The following is a 22,501-nucleotide window of genomic DNA, read 5'->3' as shown; positions in this document are numbered from 1 at the left end:
AATAGAATGTTATTCAGCTTCATCTAATTTCTGTGGAATATTACTTTTGTTAAGTCCCGTGAAGCACGATTGTTGCTTTGTAAGAAAATAAGAGTAATTACAGGCATTTCTCCAACATCAAATGTGTGTTTCATTAATAGCAAATTTATGCCTTGCTTCTCTCTTTCCTTGCTTTCTGTTAAACAGTAACTACTTAATTGTACAGACTTTAAAAATAACTTATAAATTGCAATTAAACTCAGATGTCCTAGGCCCAGTGCACATAATTGAGTGGAAGTGGTAACTTGGACAACTGTGACTAAATTCATGCACGGTCAGCAGTAATTCCATCATGGCTACTGCCTGGCCTCTGCCATCGACAGTAAGATGATCTCAATTTCAGACATGTTGAAGTGTAAAAAAATGAACCTTTTGGAGTCAGTGCAATATATGCTTCACTGTTGCTTCCTGTTTTGGCCTATAACAGTCATTGCTAGTTCAGAAATTTCACAGCACAATTGGTAATTATTGTGTGTATATACCTGTGTTCCGAAAAGGAAAAGAAATAAAATTGACGCTTTATATCTTTTTTTACTCTTCCTTAATATAATCATATAAGTAGAGTATTTTTTATCCTAGATGTGTTTGACGGACATTTGCTGGGATCCACAGACAGCCAGGTGAAGGAGAAATCAACCATGAAAGCCATCTTTGCAAATTTCCTTCCAGGAAATAGCTATAACCCTATTCCATTTCCTTTGTAAGTATTACAAAAAGCCAGTGGTTGTTGCGTGATTTTATTTTTACTGAATTAAAGAAATGTCTGTATAGATTTACTCCCTACGTATTTAAATATGTTTGTTTAACTGTATGTGGGTATTTCTCAATCCTAAATTACACTTCATCATAGTAAAAGAGATGTCTTTTGGTATAATGTAATCTGTGGAACATGTAGTCATTGTTATATAAATGGATGAAAAAAAGCATTAACTAATGTGTTTAATGCTTAAGATTACTGGTTCTGAAAATAATTGTATATATAAAATAACTATATATATATATATATATATATATATGTATACATTTTTTTGAAGATATACTGCTACATTTGTTGATCTCAGAATCCTAAAAATTTATTGCTGATTGTATATGAGGATAATATTACTGATCCAGTAATTAATTGGGACATGGAACTTTTCTAACAGGGGTGATGAATTACAATGACTCCTACAAGTGTTTATGTGAACTTGTTTATATTGGGCTCGCTTAGAGTGGGAAAAAAATATAAGCTGGCTGTGAGAGTGTGTTTCTCTCCTGGCCGCTCTTGTTACATTGGTACAAGTGTATCCAAAAGGTGGACATTTGTTAATAAGGACTTTGTTCTTATATGATTTATGCATTTATTTATTCAGTCAATATTTAAACTTATTGATTGCCAGCTCTAGTGCCCCAGGATGTAGAAAAAGATTAATAAGGAGAAATCCCTGCTCTTGGGAGCTCACAGTGTTGGGAAGGAGACAAATAAAGACTCACGATACAGTAGTCTTACATACCGTGATAATCGTATGCAAAGGTCCTTGCTTTCTCTGCTTCAGACTTGACTATCTTAGTTTCTTGATTGGTTATTGTCCCTCTTGTTCTATGGCCATTGTACATGTGCTGGCTTTCTTCTTAGTCATTAACCTCCTAGCAGTGTTTCTCAGGAGCACTTGACTAGACCCACCCCTCAGCTCCTTGTCCCAGCCAGATTACATCTGTTATATGTTCTCTCATGATTCCCTCAGGGCACTTATCACAGAAGGTAATTATATTTATTTGTAGGATTATTTGTTTTTTTACCCCACTATCCTGTACATTCTACCATGCCTATTTTTTTTCCAATATTGTATTGTTACCATCTTACACATGTCAGGTGCTTAGTAATAGTTTTGCTCAGTAAATAGCTGTTACACGAATGAATGGTTCCCTTGGGAGTTTAAGTTCAAGGTTGGAGGAGCAAGATTTGGGTTAAAATGGAGTCACACCATTGAGTTTCCATGTGATGACAGGAGAGTGGCTGTGCTATGTTCTTTCTTATTAGACTAGTAGCACATTTCCACAATTTCTAGAAGACTTTTCTTTCAAGCTTATAGTAGAGCAAAATCTTTTACACTTACATAAATCCCTTTTGAGACGAATATGGCCTAATGTCTTGGCAGTGTGGAAAGCTTTATTTGGAGTAACTATTCCAGAACCTTCTGACTGGAAAACTAATTCTCATAATTTTCAATTGCCTTCAAAAACTTTCTGTTGGATTATTTTTGTTGGCTCTTTGGTTCAAGTTCTGCATACATTTTGGCTTACTTAATTATAATATATTCTTATAATTGTGCAGTATGTAGTTAACTTAAGATTGTCCTAAGATGTATTTGCAGTATATTCATGTTTTGTATATGTGACTTGTTGCTAATTTTGTTCCTGTTTATTTATGTACTTATAAATTCTGAGCAGTGATCCAGATAAACACTACTTAATGCATGAACATGAACGGGTGCCCATTGCAGTCTGCGAGAAGGAACCCAGCTCCATCATAGCCTTTGCTCTCAGGTATTATTCATGGGGCTTTCCACCTGTGGTTATAGTTCTATACTGTATGTATGTGGTTATAGTTCTATATTGTATGTATACTTATTAATTGCCTTATTGTTGAGATCTGTCACCTAGAACAGAGCAAAATGATTAAATATAAGTAAAAACATATGCTCTTTGGGCATGATAGCTTATTCTGTTTCTGTCAGAAAATATACTCTTTACCCACATAATTACAGGATGATTCTTACGCAAGCTCCTAATAACTAAACTAGCCAGGCAAGTTCTTTACTGGTCCTTATATCCTCTAACCCTTCTTCCTCTCTATTATGGTATGTACCATTGTATTCCTTCCTTCGATTTTTTACTGACACAATTTTTACAACGTATCTGCTGTATATCATGTGAATTTCTGTACTCTGCATTCATTTCCTTCTTGCTTCTCACACATAGCAGGTAGTTTTCTGACTTAGAGTAATGCTGTTTCTGTGCCTCAGCCCGTTTTTATGCCACAGTTAATCATGTGTCTTAAAGAAGCATCCCTCTTTAGAATTATTTATACGTTATCTCTAAAAGAACAGAGCTTTTTAATCTTAACGGTATCTTGGCAGTGGCAGAACCTAGTTTAAGTAGACTCTAAGACGTTTAATTTTTTGTATTGCAAGGCATTGAAATTTTGATATTTTTATATATTGATTACAAAGAGTATACTTATTCAGTAAATACTTGAATATTCTACAATATGTGGTATAGTCTAAGGTATTGGATGTACACAGGTAAACAAGATAGATTTATATGCCTCAGCGTTTATGGAGTTTAGAGTTTACTGTTTGGATAATGAGGACTTTTCTTCCTTTAGAAGATTTCATATGAAGGATTTTTTATCATTGCCTTTTGGCCTTAATGAAGATAGTATTTGCTTCTTTCTTTATTGCTTAGTCATACTACATTAATATATAAGAAAGTAGGAAAGTCTACCAAATCAAAAAACATATTTTGTACTATTAGGAAGCAAGTATTCATCTTTTTCTAATGTCTTGCCAAAACAGTACACCCTAAGATGCTTCTCTTGTTTCCTAATATCTGATTTATCCAAATTAGGGCTTCCAGACTGCTAGTCCAGGAGGTGGATTTTTTTTTTTCTACCAATGTAACATAAAAAAAAAAAATTTAATACTTTTAAGTGGAAAAGCACTCTCTCAAGTTCCTTTCCTATTATACTAAACCCTGCTGTTTCATACTTTTAAATCAACCCCTGAAAGTATTTGATCTAAAATGTTGGTATGTAGGCCTTCACAATCTTTGTTTAGGATGTTGATTCTGGTTGGTGTGTTGGGTAGTATTTTTTATTCTGTCTGAACACATTGACCTTCTTCATGAAGTTCCTGCTTGATAACTTTTGTTCATTAAATGTATTTGTTTAATTATGGATACTTACAATGATTGTGGTTTTATAATGCAAAGCTTATCTAAAGCATATGATTTATTTTAAAAGGAGAGTTTAATGTTTAACATCTTTCAACCTATTTCTACCCTAAGTTGTAAAGAATACCGAAATGCCTTAGAGGAATTGTCCAAAGCGACTCTACGGTCCAATGCCGAAGAAGGACTTCCAACCAATAGGTGATCTGTGACTGAGTAGAATCTATTTTAATTGAGCTGTGTCGTTTTTCTAAATGCCCATACTTCAGTTTTATCAACATGAAAGTTTCTAGGATACACACTTATATTTTAGCCAATAGTTGATAGAACAAAATTCAAGTATAGCAAAAGACCTTAAACTATTTCTTTAGATACTGTTTTCTGATAATTGCCATAGAAGTTTAGTGTATATTGCAGGTTTAAACTTTCAACATTTTTAATTGTCTTTATTATTTTCATTTAAAAAATAGTAACTTGTTAAATTAGTAAGGTACTTACTGTTTGTCTTTGTAATTTAAAATATTTATGAATTTTCCATAATAATGAAACATTCTAAGAGTTAAAACAAACAAAAAAACCCAAGCCCCCAAAACCATTTCTTTAAGTATGTTCAGTATTCTAGATATTTTGACAGAAATTGTCATAGACTCATTATTTTGTTTTTTATTGAGATAGGTTTTCCAATTTTACTAATGTGATAAAATTTTACCTGAATTATATAATTATATATCACAATGACATGAGAATTATGAAATTGGTATTTTCTGTAATTATTTGATTTATAGATGCTACTATAGCTCTAATGAACTTGGGAAAAATATAATAAAAGCAAAAGCTTATGCTTTTATAATATTTTTCCATACACATTTATAGTTATACCATTTTGCTTTTTAAAGTCCAGTAGACATTTTAAGACTTTTTCTTCCATTTTCTAACCTGTGTTTATATAATTATGAGTCAGACCTATGATATTGTGAGTGGGGTACGTGGGGAGTAGATTAATGAAGGAATCAGAGTACTTGTTATTTTCTGTCTCATAATCTAAAACCAATTTTTTTGTTGTTTTTCATTTTAGTACTTTAGACAGCAGACCAAAGAGTAGCAGCCCTATTAGGTTACCTGAGAGCAGTGGAGGTCAGACAAACCGTACAGCAGAAGCAGAACCTCAACCAAGTAAGATTACAAATGGAGAAGTAGTTATTATACTGTTAGTTTTGTTTGTAATTGTGATCTGAAGAAGAAAACACATTAAATAAGAAATGCTTTTTGGCAAGGATTGATTACTTCTGGTCTTTGAAATACAATATGGATTTAAATTTTCTTGTATATTCTCTTTTATACATATTTTGCTTTTCTTTGATTCCTAAGTTTATTGAATTTGCAATTCCTAGGAACTCACAGGTCTACGCAAAAGAAGCAGGATCTGCCTTCCCAGCTAGAGCTTTCGGTTCAAAGTGTACAACCTGAGAAATACAACAGCAACTCTTTTTTTGTTGTTGGCATTGTGAAAAGAACTTCTTATGTAATATCTCTTTAATCTCCACAATAACCACATAAGGGTTATTTAACATATCCCCATTTTTCAGAAAGAACGTTTAGACTTAGATGAAAGAATTTGCTCAAGATTATACAGGTAGTGGAGGACCCTGGATTTGAACTTGGGCCTTTGTCAGCTGGGAATGTATTCACTGCAAGTAATAGCAAACTCATGGCTATTGCGGCTTAAACAAAAGACAGTTTATTTTTCTAAAGTAATGTCAGTGGTGGTTCAGCTACTCAGCATTGTCATGACAACATAGGGTTTTTTTTTATGATTCTCTTAAGTTTTACTCATGGTCAGAAATATTCCACTTAATGTCTACATTTGAGGAAGAAAGAAGGGAGGTGGTATAAGCTGCAGCTGTTCCCTTTTATTAGGAAAGTAGAGATTTCCCTTTAATCTCTGATAGTTAGAGCTGAGTCTCATGGCCACTGCTTCCTGGAAAGGAGACAGAAAGTGGTGAGCAGCATTGCCCTGGCTGGCTTACATGAGTCATTTCCTGGGGCTGTACACATGCCCCCCCACCCCACCCCCTGCCCCAAATTTTGATTTCTGTTAGCAAGGAACAAGTAAAAGGCCAGAATGGTGCCCGGTACCTTAAGTAAGCACTTTATGATTAACATTTGACATGCATTTTGTAGGTGGTAAATGTACAAGATCAGAATCATATATCCTAAGCTCACAGATCATACATCGATCACACATAGTAAGCTCAAAACCAAGAATAAAGTATAGAGCAAGCTTCAGTAATGTTTTTGGCTGTCCTGTACTACTTTCTGGAGCATGTTAAAAACAAAATCTTATATTTTGCTGTACTAAAATGTAAGAACACAAATGATATAAAGATATGTTACCTTTAACTTTGAATTCTCGTAGCTTGTAATGTTTTGTATAGTTTAGTTAATTGTAATACTATAAGAATTCAGCCCTAACTTCATCTTGTTGCTTAAAATGTTATGACCATCTTGGAAAGATATTTTTCAAAGGTTTTATATAGAATTTCTCACATTTTTATATGTAACTATCAGATGATTGTTCTTTTTTTGTTTCTGGTAAATAAGAATGCTTGACTGCCCCCTCCCAAAACCCCATAAAACCTGTGGAATAATAATCTATGCACACGGAAGTGTCAGTGTTACTCGTATTTACTACCCTCATAAAACGGTTACTGCTAACAAAGGAATGAGTTGAAAATTTTAATTTTTCCACCTACAGTGACCTGTACTTAATATGTTGCCTCTTTTTTATAGCCAAAAAGGCTTCCGGGATGTTGTCCTTCTTCCGAGGGACAGCAGGGAAAAGCCCTGATCTGTCTTCCCAGAAGAGAGAGACCCTACGCGGAGCGGACAGTGCTTACTACCAGGTTGGGCCGACGGGCAAGGAGGGCACGGAGAACCAAGGCAATGAGCCTCAAGGTGCGTTAAAGGGTACCGTTGTGCTTCTCCTGGGCTTTGATTGGCCTGTTTGAGTTGCTTGTGTTCCCTGAAGCCTTAAGTAGGTAATTCTTAGTGCTGAAACCAGGGCCTCTCACATCTCAGTGTGGTCAAGTGGAGAAAGCATGGCACTCGCAGAGTCCAGTTGGTGTCACATGTCATTCCTGTCACTTACTGTGGGAGAATCAGAAAGCCTTAGTACCCATACCTGTAAAGTGGCAAAAGCAATGTCTTTCAAGGACTAAGTGACATTACACATGTAAATTACTTGTCTCACCGTGTAACTCACAGTGTATATGCAAATATTTTTCTTCCTCTGCACCCTCAGATGTTTTCTTTCTTTTCTAGTCCCTGTGAGGTTGAGACTATTGATATGCACCTTCATTCTGATATTTAAATCTGCCTGATTGCGTTTGAGTATAGGGGTAGACCAGGAGTCAGCAAACTATGCTGCCCTGTTTTTGTAAATAAAGTTGTGCTGGAACACAGGCGCAGCCATTCATTTCCTTACTGGCTGCTTTTGTGTTATATTGGCAAGTTGAATAATGGTGACTGAGTTAAAATACTTAACCTCTGGTCCTTTACAGAAATAGGTTGGCAACCCCTGAGTTACATCATGAATTAGTAATTTATTTTTTAAAAACGCAACTTCATGATACATTTTCATTAGTAATCAGATATTTGTCTAGTATTCTGTAGGCTGCTACTGGGCTGTTGTCCTTGGAAGGCATTGGTGCTTCCAAAAAAATGATTTTGAAATGTGAAACTTGGAGGATGGCTTGTTCTCCTAGATAATTAGAAAGTACTCAAATCTACAATAATTAGAGTGCATATGGCAGTAGTCTTGTCAGACAAATCAGTCAAATTAAAAAAAAAAGTAGCTCTGAAGTAGACACTAGTCTAGTTTACATATGATATAAACATCTTAGTGTATGATAAAGAAAGCCTTGCGAACCATTGGGGTAGCATTATTCCGCACATGGGGAAACTGCTCAGAGACTCTGAGAAAGAAGCCATGGAAACTCTTGATATAAGAACTGAGTTAGTGTGTTGCTACCACAGGAATCTTTTAACTATAAGGAAAATTATTCTTTAACCTAAATTCTCTATTTTTTAATCTAAAAATTGATTTTTCAAAAGGTACACACATTTTTATGGTGATAGTTTATACGGCTTAATTAAATACATAATACTTGCTTAAAGTGACTTGACTATGATAAAGAATTGACTTGTTAGTTTTTACTGTGATGTTAGGGGAAAAAAAGAACAGGGAAAATGACATGATAACTGTTTAAAACTTTGGCTTTACTACTGATATTAAACCTTTTAGATGAAGTAGATGGAGGAGATACACAAAAGAAACAACTCACAAACCCTCACGTGGAGCTTCGTAAGTATGAGATAAAAATCTTGTTGGTTTAGGGACAGGGATTAATATTGAGCTAACTCACTTGTGGCTTCTAGCTTCATACTAGATAAACATCCTCTTTCTTGAAATAAACATTAAGTGTGTGTGCCGACATAAGTTTTATTTAATCTAGATGTAGTTTATAAAATATACATTATTCATTTATAAAGAAAGTTAACTTATAAATTTAATTGAAGTTAAAATTTGATTTATAAATTATAATTTGATTTAATTTCTAATGTTTAATTAATTATTTATTGTGTAATCTAGAGCCACAGAGCCTTGACAAGGCATCTAGAATTGTGTGTATCTATGTGGGTGCCAAAAACTTATCATCCAGAATAATATATACAATGAAATTTAAGATGTAAAAGTAGTGAAAATACATAACAGGTATAGAATGAGAAATGGGTCTTATATTGTGTTTGCTTTTTTTCGTAAATATGTAAGGGTGGTCATCAGATGCTCTTTAATCCTCCCTGAAGATAATTTTAACAGAATTGTGATGATTAGAGATGTAGTAGACTTAACATGAAAAACGCTATCATGGAGAAAATTAAATGGTTGCATTTGGTGGGAGTGGGGAAGAGGGCAAGAGGAAAAAGATATTTCTGATCCATAAAAGCTTTTTTGTTTTAACACTTCTCTGTATAGAATTTTCTGATGCCAATGCCAAATTTTACTGTCGGCTCTACTATGCGGGAGAGTTTCACAAGATGCGGGAAGTGATTTTGGGCAGCAGTGAAGAAGATTTCATTTGTTCCCTTTCCCACTCGTCACCCTGGCAGGCCCGAGGAGGCAAATCAGGAGCTGCCTTCTATGCGACTGAAGGTTTAAGTCATTTTAATGATTTGATAATTAAGTAGCACCCCTCTTTTTCCCTCAGATAATTTATGAATGACTGGAACTGAGGTAGTATGATACTGTCCATAGGCAAACAGAGTTTTCTCTTTTTTGTTTTTACATTTGTGTTTTATGCAATGTCATAAAATATTTAAAAGAATATACATATATGTATGGTATGTAATTAAAGTCAAACATTGATCATATTCTTATTAAATATTTTTTAGTCCAGAGTTTTCCAAATGTAATTAGTAACAAGAACTTCTTGAAAACTCGAAAGGGTACCTCAGAGCTGATGAGAGAAAGATAAAAACAGAAATATTTGGCTTGAAAATAATAGGAAGGTCAAGTTCCTAACTTACTAAGGTTTACAGAAGATCGTGACCATGTGTGCTTTACATTTCATTCTCCATACACACTGAAAGCAAAATTATTTGAGATAATGCAGCAGGAAGGATGTTGCTTGATAAGAACTTTCATAACTTTTACTTACTGAATTGCTAACAGAGGAGTTTATAAAATTTTAGTTACTAGATTTAAAAAGTAGGTCATCTAGCTATGAATTTAGGGGTGGTACTTACTGTAAAAAATAGAGGCTTCTTGACTATGTAAGTCCTTAGAAGCCCTTCCAACTGTTGAATTACTTGAGAACTATGTTCTGATCAGGGTTTTCTCTGTGACATCAGAAAATATCTTTTTTTGTTTTTTTGTTTGTTTTTTAATTGGGGAATTTGGGGAAGGGGAACAGTGTTGGGGAATTGGGGAAGGGGAATAGCCAAGTTGTTGTCCTTCAGTCTTAGATGTGGAGGGCGCAGCTATTGGGTTGTCGGAAAAGTCATGATGTATTTTTTCTATGTTTTTCATTCCAAAAATGTGTCATGACTTTTGCGACAACCCAATAGCTCAGCTCCAAGTCCAGTCTCCATCCGGCTGCTCGTCGGCAGCTCAGCTCAAGGTGCAGTGTTCAATCTTAGTTGCAGGTGGGCATAGCCACCATCCCATGCGGGAGTCGAACCAGCAACCATGTTGTTAGGAGCACTTGCTCTCACCAGCTGGGCCGTCCTGTCGCCTGTTGGCAGCTCAGCTCACTGGCCCATGTGGAAATTGAACTGGCGACCCTGTTGCTCAGAGCTCGCGCTCCCAACTGAGCCACTTGGCTGGCCCCCAGAAAATATTTCTTAAAAACCTGAAGCAAACAAATCATTTGGGATCTTTGGAATGATTTATTATAGGTTACCTCAGTAAATACTGTGGTTGAATAAACACGTGACACTTCTGCCTTGTAGATGATCGGTTCATTTTGAAGCAAATGCCTCGTCTGGAAGTCCAGTCTTTCCTCGACTTTGCACCACACTACTTCAATTATATTACAAATGCTGTTCAGCAAAAGGTAGGAGCTCCAAACCTTGATCTATAATCAGTTTCCTGGGCTTTGTCACAACCTGAGAGAGCGTCCCGATGGCAGTTTTCTTCGTGCTAAGGTCTGAACACGACTAGATCTCTGTTATGCAGCTGACGTGGGATCAAGTGCAGTGATTTCAGACTCTTTCCTGCCTTTGCCAGTGAGGAACCAAGAGATCTCGAGCAAGTGGCATTCAATTAGTATATGTATAAAAATCAATTAAAAACACTAAGACCGAATGAAAAGAGCTGCCCATTTAGTGATTTGTAATTTGCTGAGACAGACATTTGAAATATTGAGAAATGAGGGCGTGGGTCCCTTAGGCAGGAAGAGAGGAGCCAGTGGCCCAGGTCTGCCCACTTGTCACTGAGTGGATGAGGGAGTCACATGGATTTTTTTTTTTCATTTATGATTTATTTCATGTTATTGGAGAGGGGAAATCCTATGACCTAATAACATGCATGAATTTGAGCAGTTGTGAGAATGTTGAGGATCTAAGGTTTTATTGGCATTGCTGCTACTTGCTCTTGAGATTCAAGAGCTTAAGTTTCTTTCAAGGTCCTCTGACTGGTCATATTCATAGAAAATCCTGTTTGGATATTACATGAATAATCCAGATATTGGTATTAAGTTATAAATAATCCTTTTTGATAACAGTTAACTTTTATCTTTTCTTGATTTAGAGACCCACTGCATTGGCCAAAATTCTTGGAGTTTACAGAATTGGTTATAAGAATTCTCAGAACAACACTGAGAAGAAGTTAGATCTCCTTGTCATGGAAAACCTTTTCTATGGGAGAAAGATGGCTCAGGTAAAGCTATTGGACTGTACGAAGCATTTAGCTGCTAGAACCCTTGGTACTTGTGGTTCCTGAATGTAATAAATTAGAGAATAACATCTTCTTTGATGGTAAATGTTAAACTTTGATTACTAGGCCAAATTGAACTTTTCACTAGTTGAACTCTGTAGGAAAGAATAAATAGGAATATTGTGGACTGGTCCTAAAATTTAACATATTTAGTATCTTAGAAACACAGAATTATAGAATTAGAAGGCAGATATACTTCCACCTCTCAGTTTTAAAAATGAAGAAACTAAAACCCAGAGAAATTAAGTACTTTATGACAGTCACAAAGTTATGCCTAGAACTCAGGTTGGTCTACATTCTAGAACAGTACTCTTTAAAGTGCTGGTCCTTGAATTGTTTCTAGAATGTGGTGAGATAAGGAATGTGTACTAGAATGTACTTCAACACACTGCTTCTTCATTGAGAATGTCTTGCTATGGGAAAACCATCAGCTGAACTAAACAGTGTGCTGAAAGACATAATTGATTTGCATTCTGGCACTAGCTTTGTATGTCATCATGAGCCAGGAACAACTGACTAGCGGTGGCCTGTTAAATACACTTTGGGTTGCACTGGTCTAATGCCCAAGTCCCCTGACCTTTGAGTGTGTTGCTTTTGCTACCATCCCCAAATTCCTAGAGATACACTGTTGCTTCTAGGCTGCGATAGTAATTACAGAGTTTTGGTATCAAAACTTTTAAGTTTCCTAAGACTATTTGCATCTGGCTTTGTTTTGTTTTTTTTTAGCTGAGCCATCCTGCCACCTGTGGGCAGCTCAGCTTGGGCCGGGAATCGAACTGGAGACCCTGTTGCTCTGAGCTTGCACTCTTGAGTGAGCTTTTAACCAACTGAGCCACTCGGCCAGCCCTGCATCTGATTTTTAAACTGCTTTCTAATCCAGTGATCTATATTTGGAGTTACTTGATAATGTTTTTTAAAGATGATTAAATGGGTCAGTTATTTCGAAATGTTTCAGTAACGAGTACTTGGTATTTCATTTGATACAGTTATATCACTACCTATTTTATGTATTATACAATTATGCATGCATTTAATAACTTACGTTATATAAGTTATGATTAAGTTTTTAAATTAAATTTAAAAGTGTATATAATGATAGTAGCTAGAGGGGAACTTTCTGCCTTTTTAGTTTAATTAATTAATCATTTGTAGCAACTAACAAAAATGACAGAGAATTTTTCTTTCTGCTAGGTTTTTGATCTGAAGGGTTCACTTAGGAATAGAAATGTAAAAACTGATACCGGGAAAGAGAGTTGTGATGTAGTCCTGCTGGATGAAAATCTCTTAAAGATGGTTCGAGACAATCCTCTGTATATCCGTTCTCATTCCAAAGCTGTGCTGAGAGCCTCGATTCGCAGCGACTCCCACTTCCTTTCTAGCCACCTCATTATAGATTATTCTTTGCTGGTTGGACGAGATGATACCAGCAATGAGCTGGTAGTTGGAATTATAGGTAAGTCAGTAGCATACCTTGCTTATTATAGTTCATGTTCGTGATTGAGAACAGAGTGAAATTTCAAGGTCATACTGAACCTGGTCTAGTGATAGCTTATTGAATATTTTCATCAACTTTCATTTGAAAATGCAAAAGTCATAGTTTTAAAATTCTAATACCCTCTAAGTAGTTTGATCATTTCCATTTTCATTATCTTGACCAAAAATATCTGCATTCAAAAGTCACTTATAAATGAAGCCCTTGTTAGGTTGTTGTGAGGATTAAAGTAATATGGGGGGAAAAAAAAACCTTAAGACAACCTGGCATATTGTCAACAGTCAGTAAACATGAACTATTTTAGGAGTAATAGTAATAGTAGTTACTGTTGTCATTTGCTTATATTTATTAACATAACTTGACTGCTAATATTGCTCCCTGCAATAGATTACATTCGAACATTTACATGGGACAAAAAACTTGAGATGGTTGTGAAATCAACAGGAATTTTAGGAGGCCAAGGTGAGCAGAATTTTCGTTTTGTTTACTCTTTAAACTGTTCTCATGTTTACCTTATCAGTTGGTGTCTCTTATTTATCATTTCCAAAATGATCAAATAATAAAGGGAGTTGATTAGGTGGGGAAATATTGGGTTTAAATTTGTGTTAAAATGCCAGAGGTTCTCAAAATGAAAAGTTAAAAAAAAAAAAAAAAAAGGCCAGAGGTTATCTCTCATCTCCAGGCAAGAGCTAGTCTTTTAAAATAGAAACTCCTACCAGGAAGAACCTGTCCCATGTCATGTGGCGCAGTGAACAACACCCGTACCTCCTTTCTGAGACTGCTGGGGTATGTGTGTCTTTCTGGCAGTTGACATGAAAGAACATAGTTGTTGAAGTCAGTTGCCTGATCATTTATGTAATAGCTTTCTTTTCTCTTTCATAATCTTAGGTAAAATGCCAACTGTGGTCTCTCCAGAGTTGTACAGGACTAGATTTTGTGAAGCAATGGACAAGTATTTCCTGATGGTACCAGACCACTGGACAGGCTTAGGTGTGAACTGCTGAAATGAAGCTGTTAGTTTGAAATGAACCGTGAAGGAAATGAGGCTGGAACAAAGGACCAAAAATAAGCTCCATGTTTTACTTCTTCATCACATTCACCACTGTTCCCAGGGCCTATCAGTTCTGTGGCAGGATGTCTATAACCGAAGGGTTAAAACTCGATGGATGTGCACTTTGGTTTTTGATACCTACAGAGTGGCTGTTCCTAGGCTGGAAAGTTGCATGCACATTTTTTCACTTGAGCTTGAATATAGACACATTTCAAGGGCTAAGGTCAAATGTGTGGTTAGAGACGAGGAGATAGGGGGAAAATGGGTTGTCATATGTGCTAACAATGTTAAGAAAATGTCTCATAGATTGTGACTCTCTTGGCATCACATTTGACACATTCTTGACTTACAGAGCATTTGTAGAGCTGGTGAATTTCTTTTTGTTGTTGCTTCTTATGTAACAGTTTAATGCTGCCTATTATCAGAATTTCTGAAACCTTTGAAAAATCCTGAATTATTCTGTTAATGGCCAGTTAAATCGATTGATACAATCTTCTTGTTTTACCGAGGACTTTGACTTATATTGGGAATCCTGGTATTTTGTGTATCTTGCCCTATTTTCCAGTATGTTTGATGTTTTTCAGGTTCTGTTTTTACTTCTCTGTGGATGACAGGAGGCTAGCTACTTTTTAAGCTTGTTTACAAGTTTTGTGCAACTAATATGCTAAACTGCCCTTATCTGTACATGCTCTTACTCCAGGTTTTTTCCCTCCACTTTCAGGGAAACATCAGTAAATGAGTCTACAATGACTGAATCCCCAAAGGGAGAAGGATTAATGAAGGATTTTCTTTTTCATGTAAAAAAATATATATAATGTAAAAAAATAGGCCCGATCCAAGAAATTGGGTGAGAGGGAAGCACTTGCTTGTTTCTTGTAGTGGTTAAGTGTCTTTTTCACTATAACCAGCAAGTTAAGTGATATCTATAAAATTAGAAAGTTTCCAGTCTGGATATCCCTGTTTCTTAACTTTCTGCACCAGTTTCTAGGCCAGTCCTGACTATTGAGAAATGGTAAAATATAAAATAGCCTTAGTAAGGGACCTCTTGTTTCATAGAGTGGCTGTTTAAAAGGTGATCCGAAGTACTAAGCGTACTAACGAAGCGTACTCACGTAACTGAATATTTCCTCTTGGCTTCCTTCCATAACAAGGATAATTTGGGAATTTATGAAGTCGTAAGAGTTCTACTCTTTCCAGACTTCCTATAATAGCACATTTCTTTTGTAACGTTCCCATAATAATAATAATAATAATAATAAATCTGGATACATTGCAGTTACAGAGACTATATACATGAAATAGGAACATTTTGGCAAGTTTGTTGAGAATGAAAGCATTACTTTGGTGTATGGTGCTTATTAGAAACGTGGCTTGCTGTGAACTAGACAACATGACCAAGGACTTACGACTGATCTGATGATAAGCTTTTTTTTTAAATGTGGTGTGCCTTTTGAAAACATACAAAACACTGGTGATTTCAGTTTTGATATCAAAGACTAGTAAAGGAGTTGTACAGGAGTGAAAAATATGTGGAACGTCATTAACTTCTTATGTGCCCAGGAACGATGGGTTTTGCATCTCATTTTGAATGCAAACACTATTTTGTCTCACTGTTCATTTTTTCTGTCAAGATACTTTGGTTTATTTTTCCTGTCCATTTCCTGCACCCCCAGTCATGAACACACTGTAGGAAGTATCTTCCCCTGGTTATAATCAGGTATGTGTGGCTTGGATCCTCCATTGGAATAGCTCCAGACAATAATAATAATGTCTTTTTTATTTTGTTTTCCTTGTCCGTGACTTGAAGAACTTTTTTTTTTTAAATACTCCTGCCTCTTAGATACTTTTGTGGCTAAAAAAATTCCAATATAATATAACCTGAAGCAATACTTGCTGCGTTGCAAGGGTGATCTGTCCTTTTAAAACTGTCTTAAGAAAGGGGAAATATAAAATGGAATTTGTTCTGAGTGGTAGAACTGTATCGCTGGCCCCTTACTGCTCTTGTTTAGGCCACCCATATATATGAGGTACTTCAAATATTGTGCTACTCGGTGTTAAGCACTGAGTGACTTTACCTCTCTCGAATTCCCTTTGGAGGCCTGGAGAGTATTAATGCTGACAAGTTAAGAATAAGGAAGAAATCTTAATACTTTCTTCCTTAGAGTAAAATATGAATCCTGAGAATAATTGCCAGTAGTACAAGAAAACTATATAAACATTGCATTGTGTAAAAATCTTATTTGTAAATGTGAAGCTTTTTGATGCCATCAAAACTTTATTAAAAAAAAAAAAAGGATTTACTTTTTTCTTACCCAACCCTGAGAAAAATAAGGGGATTAAGCTGTTGCAAACCCTTTTGTAGTCGATTGACTATTTTAAATTAATAGATATTCAAACTTTCCTATAAAATGTCCTGGTTACAATTTTTTTTTCCTATATCCAGCAGTGAGTAGTTTTCTAGTTGTGGCTTTTATTGGATAGTGTAAATAGTAGAGTTGGATTGGTTTTTGTGGCATAAATTTCTCCTTGTCATTTTACCCCTTAGCAGTGCACTTGTAGAAAACTGCCACGGAAAGTACCGACTTGTAGAAACTTTGCTTAGCTAATAGAGTGGAAACTATTGCAAAGGAGCCTGATGGAGAAATAGATCAGTCAGGCCATCCAGTATTCCCCAGGAACGTACTGACTTATGCAGTATTCACAGCATCTAGTGCAATGCCTTTTTTTGTTTGTTTTTGTAACACAGGTGCAATGTATTATAGAAATATTAAAATTACAGTCATGAGCATTTTTATTAATGCTTCTGTGCTGGTTTTTGTAAAAAAATGTACATTATGTCTTTTAACAGGTTTAATTTTAACTAGAGAAATGATATTGTAAATCATAATAGCCTCTTTTAATTTAGTGTGAAAAATTCAATTAACAATATTGAAAATACTCAATGTATTATATTGTATATATTTCTCTACTTTGGTTCCAGCTGTTTTATATGATGGACATGTTATTTAAGAAAGAAAACTGCCTTGACCTTTTGAAAACTTATGCTGTAAATAAAGAAGGCTTACAATGCACTGAGAATCAGCTTCACTTCGTTTTGAATCTGCTTGAGGAAATTAAAAGGGGAGGTGGGGTTTGGTGCGCAGGCCCGGCCCCCAATCCCTGGCCCCTGGCCTAACGGTGTTGCCCTCTCTTCATTCTTTCCCCCTTTGTTTTCCAAGAATTTAATAAATCTGTCACTAATAAATAACCCTTGTCCTTACATCCCAGAAAGGGGATCTTAAATCGTAGGTTCCCTTCCACCAGTAAAAAGCAGCCCGGCCTTTTGTGCCCTTACCCAGCGGGAATGCCGAGTCCGCCTCGGGCTTGCTCAGCTGTTAGTCTCTTCCCACGTTCAGAGCTTACCTGACGTGGATCCCTGTGCTGCAACTTGGCAGCTGTGGGTGCGGCAGCGCCCCCTTCAGGTCCCATCTCACCCTGTGTAAGCGTGAGCCCAGGCCCTGCTCTCAGGGCACCCCGGTGGGTGGCACCACCGGGCCGCTGCTCCCGCCTGGCGGCAGGAAAGGTTTCTGCCCTCACCTCGAAGTCTCGTGTCAGAAATGAATTTCTTACAAAATTCCTGAGGTAATGCTTAATGAAACTAAGATTTTTAAAAAATTTGTGGTTAAAAAATAAAACGTACCATCTTAACCATTTTCAAAGTTCAGTAGTGTTATATAGTCACATTGCGCAATACAGCTCCAGAACTTTCTTATCTTGCAAAACAACACCCATTAAACAATTCCTGTTTTCACCCCTCTCCGCAGCCTCCCCCCCCCCAATCATTCTATTATACTTTCTGTTCCCATGAATTTGACTACTTTAGGTTTATATTATGTGCAATCATATAGTAGTTGTCTTTTTGTGACTGGCTGATGTCACCTAGCATAATGTCCTCAAGGTTCATTTTGAGTTGTAACATTTCCTTTTTTAAGGTTGAATGAAGCTTCATTGTATGTGTGTACCACTTTTTTTATTTGCTCGTCAATGGACATTTAGATTGCTTCTACCCCTTGACACTTGTGAACAACGCTGCTATGAACATGAGGACAAATACGTCTTCAAGATCCTTTTTAAAAATTCTTTTGGATAAAATCAGAACTGAGATTGCTGGATCACATGGAGGTTACATTTTTTTTTTAACGTTTTGAGAAAACTCCATGTGGTTTTTCATAGCAGATGCACTATTTTACCATCCCACCAGTAGGGCACAAGGGTTTCAATTTCTCCACGTCCTCTCCAACATTTGTTTATTTATTTTTACTCACCATCCAGATGAATGTGAGGTAATACTTCATTGTGGTTTTGATTTGAATTTTCCTGATGGCTAGCGATGTTGAACATATTTTCATATACTTGTTGGTCAAAGTAAAAAGGTAGTTCTCTATTCATGACTTTAAAAAATGATTCCTTAAAAATCCTATCTTTTCTCTTAATTGAAGTCCTGCAACAGACTAGACAATGGCATAACTAGGGAGAGAAAATTTTAGTTAGTTCAATATGCAACAATATCTCTCGAGGTACCACCAGATAGCTGTGACTTACATGCCCTGTACATTATCACCTGGGCAGACCACGTTCTGTGGAGCACAGGACCCTGAGTCAGACCGCTGGTGTTGCCACCATCTTTGCCTTTTAGCTTCTCGTTTTGAAAGTGCTGCGTAACATCAAGGTTGTTCAAGAACGTCTAGGTGTAATGAAGTGTCCTTTAGCTTATTGGCAGCAGAGCATGGTAGCCACATCCAGATTTTTCCGCATAGAATTTGATGGGCATTTCTGCTACTAACTTGCCACTTCATCTAGGAGAAACCCATCTGGCAGCTCCAGTCCCCCCTCCCCAAACCCTACACTGACAGTCGTTCATTCCCTCTAGTGATATCACTTAAAGCGCCAAACTACAACATGGTATCATGAGAGCTACTCCTTAGGAGAGTCCACCTCAAGCTGCTAACAGAAGAGCAGAGCCTAACGTTCTAGAAGTGATTCATCTAGGAACATCTCCGTTGGTCACACCACCATCGTATAGGGGCCCTGCTGTATCTTCAGTGCTTCATTGCTAACTGCATAGGTTCAAATTACAAGAATTACTCTTAATTGCAGAGGATTGCTTCTGTGTGTTGGAAGTGAATACAATTGTAGGTGACTGAAGAAACTGGATGAGATGGCTCCAGGAAATCCAAGCTCTTTGGTTATGATGGAAGGTGGCCACTGCCTTAATCCAAGCCTGGAAGCTGCTCTCTAGCACGTTCTGCCTGGCTGCCACAGGACTGGGATTTTTATCTGCTACTTCTCAACTACAGGGTGTGTGTTGTTCACAATCGGCAACACTTCTCTGCTCTATCCTGGTGGTAATAAGCCACTTAGTGAACAGAGGGTTTCTCTGGAATAAGTCAACCCATGGCTATTTTGCTCCATGTCACTTTGGTTCCAATTCTTGTTCGATTTTGCGATATTTTCCCAAATGGTTGTGTGTGTGTGTGTGTGTGTGTGTGTGTATGCAAATTCACAGGGAAAACTATCAATAGGTAGATGATTCTAAAACACTTTGTTTTGCTTCCAACTAAGTTTAATTAACCAGAAAAAAACTAAATTATGTATTATATAATGTAAGTTGTTTTGACCAAGAGTATATTAACTTATGTTGCAATATATGAATAAACTGATGATCTAGAAACTTTTATGCTTAGATGATCATATAGATGAGATTTATAAATTTTAATTTTGGTAATTATATTTGCTACAATACTTGCTGATTTAAAAAACTGCAAACTAAAATTGACAGTCCCTGCTATTGTTCCAGAATATGTACATTATATTTAAATGAAGAATATTGTTTTCAGGGAAGCAACAAAATATCATTTTTAGAATAAGATAAATCCTAAGCCCAAGCAAATGTTAGTTTTACAGTTCATGTGAAATGTCATACTTTCTCAGATTACTCAGTAGTACAGTATTTATTGTCTATTCACATTAATAGAACATTTTTAATCTATTGTACAAACTAGATTAATTTATTTCTCAATTTACCTGTTTTACTTTCAACCTCACCTCCAAGGTGGAAGAGTTCCTTCTCCTTTCCAAGGTTAACTCCCCTCTCATCTTTTGTTCTCGATCCCTTACTCTCATGTCTCCAAAAAGTAGCCCTTATTTTTCTTATGCCTTTAGCTTCTCGTATTTACTCTTCCATTTCAATATACTGGCATGTTGAAGTTCCAATCACAATCACAGCCTTCTCTCTCAGCCTTCCCTAACCCCATAATCTTGTCTTTCCTCTTCCATTACAGAACTTTGTGAAGGTACATGCCACATTCATTGCTTCCTCATGCTAACCTCACCTTCACCCCTTGCAATCTGCTTTCTAACCGACTGATTGCTCCTTTGAAGATTCCCTTTGGTTTAGCATGCTTGTGAACTCTAAGGGCCAAAATGCATGTAGATTACTGGTTAGAATTGAAAAGACATTTATTTTTAAAAGCAGGTAAATCCAGACAATACCTTCACTCATTCAATCAGAAAACATGTATGGAACATGTACTCTCGGCTTGGTCCTAGTGCTGCAGAGATGAAAGACACCCCTACCAGCCTCAAGAAGCTTACAGTTCAGTAGTGGAAATGGATATAAAACAACCATAAGACGTGAGGTAAAGACATAAATGTCTATTTTGTTGATGGAGGTAACCATTATTCTCTGATTAAGAATGTTTATTCAATAAGCAACATAACAAATTTGCTGATTTGAAGAATGCCATGGTTAAATGAATCCAGAAAAGAGATTTGTTTTTGCTTTAATAATTTTAGAGAATAATGTTATTTACAAAAATCTTTTATTTTTTTATTTAAGATGTAAACTTGATGCAGTCTTTTTTTGTAAAGCGATGCATTCCCCCTGTGAATATCAAGGAGTAGTTAATTTCAAGCATCTCTCGTGGAACGTGCTGAATGGCTTGGGGGGAGGTGGTTTTCTAAGCTAAGGCTGAAGGAGAGAGACCTCACAACCCTGGTGAAGACACCTAAGTGAAATCCCACCTAAAAACATTATTAATAGTTTGAAACTGCTCTATGAAGGCGGAGACCTTTCCTTACTCATATTTGTGTCCTCAATAACAGTCTTTTGTATATTTGAGCTAGAGACAAAGCCATGGCACTCTAGGGACAAAGTGCTACTTTTAAGTAGCCACAGTTTCTTCTATATAAGATACCATGTTTTTTTTTTTTTGTCATATGACTTAGTTATCATAACCCTTACTGATTGATCAGACTGTTCTTTATCCCCAAAGCAACCCTCTGCATAGCCTACATGTACAGAGCCCACCAGTCTATGAGGTGATCACCTAATTTGATCCAATCGAATTCTCTTTCTTGGTCATTTTGACTTACAGAGAAAGCATTAGAAGTAGGGACTGTCTCCCTCTGAGACTGCAGAGGGAGAAACAGGGAAGCTGAGTTGTGAGTATAGTGGGGTCAGTGTGGGGAGTAAGAGAGCTGGCTTCTGAGCGGATGACTAGATGCCCATGTCTTCAGCACTTCTTTGAGTTGCCACTCAGGACAGGGACACCTTTCCAACTCTCCATGAAGTCCAGATAGGTCCAGGGTTTTCTTTCGTTCCCACATACAGGTAATAAATGCCCATCATGTGACTTGGGCATGGCCTGCCCCTTCTAACACAATAGTTAGGCACTAATAATTCTGAAAGGAATTATTAATGCTTTCATTGCCATATCACACAGGAACAGCATGACAACTTCACCAAACTATTAACATTTAGCCTCATGTGGTTTCTATGTTTTTCAGTCAGTAATGCTTGCATTTTTGCCAAGATAAGATAGTGTTAAATGGTATTGCTTGAAATACTGTGCCTTTTAATGTAAACCAGCTCTTTAAAAAGTATTACAAAGAAAACCAACCAGGTAAGCTTGGTTTTATCATCTATATTATTTTAGAATAGTTCTTATTTATGTCAAAATGCTTGCTGTTGTATTCTAATGTATTTTGTACCTAGAAATACATAAAATCAGGACTGGCAAATATGTGATGTTTCATTACAGAGGCTTTGTTCGAGGATGAAATATTTTTGTAAAACTTGTCCTTGTTTGAAGTTGAAATTTCATGTTACCACAAGAATTGATCGGCAGAAGCTCTTTTACAATCTGTAAATTGATTTTGTAAGAGTGTTAGCTGTTATTCTTGGACTTGCTGCCCAGCCCACACAGGCAATTAAAGAAGAAAACAGAAAACTCTCATCTGAATCATCTATTAAAATCTAGATTGCACTCCATGACATGGCATTTTATTTCTTGAGCTCATAATATCTACACGTACCTTGGTCATGTTTACATGTATGGGCTCTCTTCTCTGCAGTCAGCACTCTACTCTCCCTTCCAGCTTTCCCTATTTTGTGCTTCCATTCCCAGCCCTTTTGATGAAAAAAAAAATACCTCTTTCAAGTATCTAAGATACA

The 22,501-nt window shown here is 36.5% G+C and overlaps 1 protein-coding gene across 1 annotated transcript in view; it reads left to right on the top strand.

Annotated features, from left to right (window-relative positions):
- The window catches only part of PIKFYVE (phosphoinositide kinase, FYVE-type zinc finger containing), a 69,521-nt gene extending 53,704 nt beyond the window's left edge, over nt 1-15,817 (top strand). Inside the window, exons 30-41 of the mRNA XM_019652909.1 lie at nt 619-739; nt 2,470-2,565; nt 4,087-4,170; nt 5,045-5,142; nt 6,760-6,924; nt 8,273-8,332; nt 9,005-9,181; nt 10,480-10,583; nt 11,279-11,407; nt 12,656-12,917; nt 13,344-13,418; nt 13,845-15,817. Of these exons, the coding sequence (XP_019508454.1) occupies nt 619-739; nt 2,470-2,565; nt 4,087-4,170; nt 5,045-5,142; nt 6,760-6,924; nt 8,273-8,332; nt 9,005-9,181; nt 10,480-10,583; nt 11,279-11,407; nt 12,656-12,917; nt 13,344-13,418; nt 13,845-13,960 (1,487 nt within the window). The 3' untranslated portion in view covers nt 13,961-15,817. The remainder of the gene's footprint in view (nt 1-618; nt 740-2,469; nt 2,566-4,086; nt 4,171-5,044; nt 5,143-6,759; nt 6,925-8,272; nt 8,333-9,004; nt 9,182-10,479; nt 10,584-11,278; nt 11,408-12,655; nt 12,918-13,343; nt 13,419-13,844) is intronic.
- The last annotated feature ends 6,684 nt before the right edge of the window (nt 15,818-22,501 follow it).

This window comes from Hipposideros armiger, unplaced genomic scaffold, assembly GCF_001890085.2.
Source record: "Hipposideros armiger isolate ML-2016 unplaced genomic scaffold, ASM189008v1 scaffold_190, whole genome shotgun sequence".
NCBI classification, from domain to species: Eukaryota; Metazoa; Chordata; class Mammalia; order Chiroptera; family Hipposideridae; genus Hipposideros; species Hipposideros armiger.
The sequence above is the reverse complement of the archived record's forward strand: the minus strand, read 5'-3'. Positions and strand labels throughout refer to the sequence as shown.